Here is a 6498-nt window from a genome sequence, read left to right on the forward strand (position 1 = left end):
TTATCCGGATTCGACAAAAACGTATTCGTGTGGACAGGCCCTTAATGTTGTGGACTAAAGTCGCCCCAAAAGAAAAATAAGGATGGAAATCAGGACAGAAAAGAAGGTTTAGATACTGTCGTGTAAAAAAGGCAGGTGTGTGGGAAAGCTACCCAGCATGCACCGGGGCAAAAGAGCCAAATTTTTCGCGTGCTCAGTGATTCCTGGATATGGGTTGGGTATAATTAAACTAAATAAATAATATAATATAATATAATTTAAAGGGGTGAGTTGTACAGCTCATGAACGGGGAAATGATCTCTAGAGACCAACAGGCTGTAAACATTTTATTTATATTTCTGCAGTTTAATAAGGAGACTGACTCACTGCTGGAGCCTCTAGTGGACGTTAGAGGAACTGCAGAAAGTGACAGAAACGGTCTGTATAACACTTCCACCAGGCGGACGCTTAGTATTTCTTATGTTTGTGCACAATAAGTTCAACATGAGCATTCTGACTCTTAATTCAGCCGATTAACAAATCGGCAAACTGATTAATCTGTTGGTCTTCCAACTGCGGTCTGATTTTCCTGTGGCATATAAACACCTAATCCAGCTTTCAAGTGCTAAATAATCAGTTAATCAGTAAAATGAGCATGATTCCATGTACAAGCTCCTGTCTCCTGTTTCTGCAGAATCCTGCAGTTAAGGTCTGACACAAAATTCATTCACACTTCTCAGAGGAAGAGAAACACCTGCAGCTGCTGCAGCAGTAAGAAGCTCAATAATCTGCTGCAACTATGAATAAAATAAATCATATACGGAACAGAAACATTGAAAGTATCTTGGCTGCTGCATGCAGCCTGCTGACAATCTTTTACCAGCGATTTGATGAAACGGTCGCTGGACTCCTATTTTCTAAAGCAATCAGGTCGTCGGCAAAACACAGCATTAGGAAATCCTTCAGGAGATGCTTAATTGCAACGTGACAATGTAATTTCCACTTTATTGCGCTGCTCGCTGGTTTCTGTCATAGTTCGCTCAGATGCAGAGAATTTAGTCTGCTTTTTATTTCCACTGCCACTTTTATTGCCCTGAATGTGAGGTCCCCAGTCCTGTTTGACAGATTTAAAGGTAAAAAACAGATTTGGTGTTAATAATCTTTTCAGTTGTTTTGGGGCCGAATTCTTGATTTTGAATCGTAGCTGTTAAAACTCTGTAATGTTTATTAGCGTGTATTAGTCTGTATTTTACTTTTAAAGCAGGGCTTAGGGAATGGCTCACCAGAGTCCCTTTAGAAATCATCTGAATTTATGCAACCTTGGTTATGGGAACTAATGCGGCTTTGAGATATTTCTTTTTACCATTTCGGATCTTTGGAAATAATCCTCAAAGAAGAATGATTTACCTGTTTGTAGTTAGTTTGTCCACAGGGAGTTTCTTTCATGGTCGGTGCGTGATGGTGATGATGCCATCACGGTGTGGAGGAAATGTCAGTTTATTGCTGCTCACTGTGTTCTGTATATGCCCAATCTCTCAGTACAACTTTTAGAAAAAGCTTGTTAGTCATGTTGACAAAGTTTGAGAGTTTGCAGAGAGAACAGAATAACTGATCTGTGGCCAACGAGCTTCAAACAACATAAAATGAGAAACAAAGCCCAGTTGTTGTTTTTTCGTACAGTTTTTATTTTTCAGACAGATCAAACTGCTTTGGCAAACTTGTTTTTCTTCTGTTTTGTTTTTAACAGTCATGCCCATAAAGCTTTTCTGAATGAGAGACGGAGCGAAAGTTTCTTTAGCTACCATAGCAGCCACTGTAATAATAATAATAATAATAATGATCTACAAACAGCTGAGACATCGTAAAGCACTATATTCCATGTATATACAAATAAATCTGTAAAAGCTTCATTAAACAAACTCATAACCACAAAATATCATCGCTAAGAATCAATATGAACACCAATATTTCTTCTTCTGGTCCGAAAATGTTTTTTAATCAGTTTTTGCTCTGATTATTATTTTCACTGTCACAGCTCAACATTTAAATCACCTGTTTGCTCGTGTAATCACATTATTACTCTTCCCTTGCCTAAATTTCACATTAGAAGTGTTGGCAGTTTTTTTTGTTGTTCTTTTTACTTTAATCAACAAGGAAACAATCCCTCAATGGCTTCCCACCAAAAAATAGTTCCTGGCAACCATGCTAGCTGTCATGGGATTGATATTCTCTCAGAAACGGAGAGAACATTTCCTAAAGTGTTTAAAATGGTATCCAGTGTTGAGCGTCTGACTCTGTCTGCCCTATGGTGGTGAAAACTGAACATATTGCTTCCAGTATTTTCATGCAGAGCTCAAAGAAGTCGCGTCACTCATCAGATTACAAAAAATGTCACAACAAAGGCTTCGTACCAAAGTGAAACAACCAACAGATGCTCACAAAAGGCCACAAAATATAAATACAATTTGAAATAAATAGATCAATTAAGGTTAAACTCCAAACTCAAACCTCAAAGACTGCACTTGAACTTCAACTCAACATTTCTAAACGTCTGCTTTGTCGTGGAGTTACTGTAAGTACTGTATGTAATAATTATGTATGAAGGTTTTCAGTCTGTCTCTGAGCACAGATATACTTGCTTTTAACCCTGTGAATCCTGCATTCCTTCCACTGATTAGAGGACAGAGATTGGAGAAATTAGCCGACTTCGTTTATCAGTAAACAGTCTCTAGTTTCTGCTCTCAGTCTCTAGTTTCAGTCTTCTTCCATACAGCATGATGTTCATTTAGTAACTGATGGTCCCATTTAGAGTCAAACAGACCATAATATGCTTTCGGGGCTACCTTGGTGATTGACGCTCCATTCTCAGGTGAGTCCGTCCACTCAACGCACCAAACTCAGATCAAACTGTCAAACAGTGCTGATCAGATATGGATCCAGATTCTGTTGTTGACTATTTCTCTCCTCAAATCTGTTCACAAACACATTTTACTGTTTATCTGGAATACCAGATCCTGTGTGACCAGGCGAGCCACCATTGTTTCCAAGAGCAGCCAATCAGAGCAGCTCAACTCGCTTTACGTCACCGCTGCTGGCGACAACTATAATGTCCAATTCAAGGCTTCAAAACAGGCTGGATTCACACTTGTTTTTTATCTAAACCAAAACCTTCTTAGTTCTCACCGTGTTCAGTTAAGAAGATATTTTCATTGTATTTTTCTGCACAAAGCGTTTGCTGGCAAAATCCTGGAGAACCGTTTAACCTTCATGGTCTTTGTCACAAGAAGACAATTTTTTAAACTCGTCAATGAGCGCATCATCAGACTGGGGTGGTGGTTCAGATGTTTGGAACCAGGTTATCAAAAGCAAGTATATCATAAGCCTTGGACACAAGATAGAAACAATCCTGAAACTTGCTCAACTTTGAAACACCTTAAAACAAACAGCTTATAAGAAATTCAATCAAGTCGTGCATGTGTCTTTAAGAGTGGAGTGTTTGTAGGTGTGTGCAAAAATATGTGTTGGAAATATGTACATAATATCTCATACTAGTTTTCATACTATGATCCAAAAATTTAAGAATGATAGAAAGTAAAGTTTAAAAGTAGAAATGTTCATATCACCATTCATCATCCACTGAGGAGAACCACAGCTGCTACACCCAAACGTCTTTCTGTCTTTGGATTTTAAAGTTCCCGAAATGAAATGATAAGTGAAGGCATCATGGTGACCTCGAGTTTGTCTGTTCAATCTTAGGTTAATTTTTCCTCCCGTGGTGTGTGGCATCTGTTTGTCACTCGGACCACAAATTCATCCTGCAACCATCACACCTCCAGCATGCTTTCTGGGAGCAAATACTGGGTTCATAGGTACTTCCAGAACTGCCTCCAGACCACTAAACACACGCACCAGATAATACAGGACAGGCAGTAGTAGTAGCAGAAGTATGATCACCCTCTAAGGGGTGAAAGGTCAAGTGTCAACCAGTGATCAAGGACACTTGACAGCAGCAGAGGCTTTCCATTGGCTTGGATCGGATTAGGAGGTATCTGAAGAGACTATTAAAGGCTTTGTCTGATTTCACTGTCTGATTATTCTTCAACATGTTAGGTCCTCTGTTGCCAGAGTTGGGTGAACCTACTAGGGGGCCCTTGGGCAAAAACAAGCCGTGGGTCACATTGAGACCCCAACCTTAAACGTTTCCCCAACCTGTTCCAACCAGAAAGTCCCAGAAACCAAACAGCATCTCTACACACTATCCTACTTCAGGTTGGTTGTATGTCCATTTGATTAAACATAAATCTGTTGAGGGATATGCACCATGTTAGCGTAATATTAATGGAAATCTTTTAAGGTATTAAAACTAGATATTAACAGAGAGCTCCTAAATAAGACACTTGCCCACTTTGCTGGTTTGATAATTCAGCCTTGTCTGTTCCTCAAGGAAGCACTTTGTGACAAAATCTGCTCTGACCCCCTTTAGATTCAGCCTCTGGTGGCTTCCCTGATGCTGTCAACTACCATCCAAGCTATCTTTGTTGCAGCAGTATATGGGACAAAAAGCAAGGCCTGTGCTGTGTGAGTGACTGCTGAAGGGTGAAAATACCCAAAGTTCAGCCACAGGAATCTGTGTTGTTCTGGGTTCATGTTTCTCAGTCACTCCCAGGCATCACAAAACATTTTTGCACATTTTTCTTGATTATGTTCCAGAGTTCTGACAGCTCTCTGCAATCTGAAGGAACTGGGATGACTTTGCCTAGTCATGAAAATTAAGAACATACTTGTACCCTTATTTCTGTAAGAAGGTACCATGTATGGTATGTGTTACTGGAGGACAGATTTCCTGCTTATAAATACTTGATAAACAATTGTGTTGCAGCAATTTATAGACTTAATGTCTTGCAGCAATTTATGGGACATAAAGCAGGACCACACTGTGGGACGGACTGCTGATGGATGTTCAGCTATAGCCAAACAAGGAATCAGGGTTGTTCAAAGAAACGCTCCTAGACATTGCAAAAATTTCTTCTCTGCCTCGTGGGCACATTTTTGTGGATGGAGTGATTATGTTCCAGAGTTCTGACAGCTATCTAAAATCTGGATAAGCTGGGATGAAATTGTAAAAGTCAGAACATGCTTGTACCCCTTTGAACCAGGCTTGTGTCACTGTAATTTCTAGGACCTATTTCTTTCTCTGAGAATCTTGGAAAAATGATCAAACTGTTGAAGTGAAGTTTGTCTCATCCTGGGACCACCTCATCTTCCAGCTCTCAGGTGTCCTGGCACATCAGGGTTCCTCCAGTTAAATAGACTGGACCAGTTTGACAATCAAGAGGTCTCCAGTCTTGTACCTTCTTTTGCCTTTTGCACATTCAGTACTCAAATCATTTGGTGACACAATGTGGCAACAAAACATTTAGGGTCCAAACAGTGCCCATCCATGCTTAAAAACAACACAGGCAAAGTGCTCCAGGCGAAAACATCCTTCAATCGGCACATGAAGTTTGTCTTTTTGTTCAGCCAGGTGAGAAATCACCCTCTTCTCAGATCTGGACCTCAGCAGCAGCTGTAGGGTGTCAGGCTTTGGGTTTGGATGTCAGCTGGATTAAAAATCATAATCCCAACCAGAGTTGTCGTCTGGTGGCGGCTCGTCTGTGTCTTCAGGGAAACTGTCAAAGTTACTGGTGTCGGTCGAAGAAGAAACCTGGACAGAACAACACGGAGTCAGACTATCAACACCTAGAAACTGAACAAAGGAAGTTTGGTCCTCTTAAATTTCGGACTGTTTAAACATCAACATTTTTAGCCTGTTAACTGACTCAGTTAAAAGAATATTGGATATTGGATATTTTTGCATTTGTTTATCTTGAGTATTTTTTCTATTCTGGTTATTTTGCATTTAAAGTTCCAGTGTATAACATTGAGGAGGATTTACTGTCAGAAATGTAATATAATATTCATAGGCTTTCATTAGGGTATAATCATCTGAAAATAAGAGTCAGGAAACAAGAGTTCGGCCTCTATGACAAAAAAAAAATATTACATTTATTTAAACTCACATCAGGTGTGATCGGTGGAGTCAGAGTTCCTTTCCTCAGACCCTCCCAGTTAAAACCTTCGAACCACCTGAACACATACAGAGAGAGATTAGCTTCATTTGGTATTTAGATGCACACAAAACTGAGACAGGTGACAGCTAATACAGCTGTAAGTTGAGCTTTGACTATTACTGACTTTAATGTGGAGCTCTTTTTCACAAACTGTCAGCTTCCTCTCAACTCACTCACTTGTGCTTCTGGATGTCTTTGACTCCGTTTTTCAGGTTTCCGAGTCTCTCTGAGGGGTTATCTCTGTTGACACAAGCAGTTACGTTTCAAAGATTTATTTTGGAGATGAAAACAATGAGCGTTGACTCTAATGTTCATCAGCACCACCTACCTGCAGAGCTTCTTGATGAGGTTGGCGGCGTTCTTGGTGATCTTCTTGGGGAACTCGATCATGTCGATGCCTCTCAGGATG

The 6498-nt window shown here is 40.1% G+C and overlaps 1 protein-coding gene across 1 annotated transcript in view; it reads right to left on the minus strand.

Moving 5' to 3' along the window:
* Nucleotides 1–2929: 2929 nt before the first annotated feature.
* The window catches only part of LOC118333084 (cGMP-dependent protein kinase 1-like), an 8074-nt gene continuing 4505 nt past the window's right edge, over nt 2930–6498 (minus strand). The window contains 4 exon segments of the mRNA XM_035668597.1: nt 2930–5683; nt 6039–6105; nt 6267–6329; nt 6418–6498. The exon segment at nt 6418–6498 is cut by the window's right edge and continues 11 nt beyond it. Coding sequence (XP_035524490.1) covers nt 5585–5683; nt 6039–6105; nt 6267–6329; nt 6418–6498 — 310 coding nt within the window. The 3' untranslated portion in view covers nt 2930–5584.

This window comes from Morone saxatilis, unplaced genomic scaffold, assembly GCF_004916995.1.
Source record: "Morone saxatilis isolate NCDOM2014 unplaced genomic scaffold, NCSU_SB_2.0 Contig1, whole genome shotgun sequence".
Lineage (NCBI taxonomy): Eukaryota > Metazoa > Chordata > Actinopteri > Moronidae > Morone > Morone saxatilis.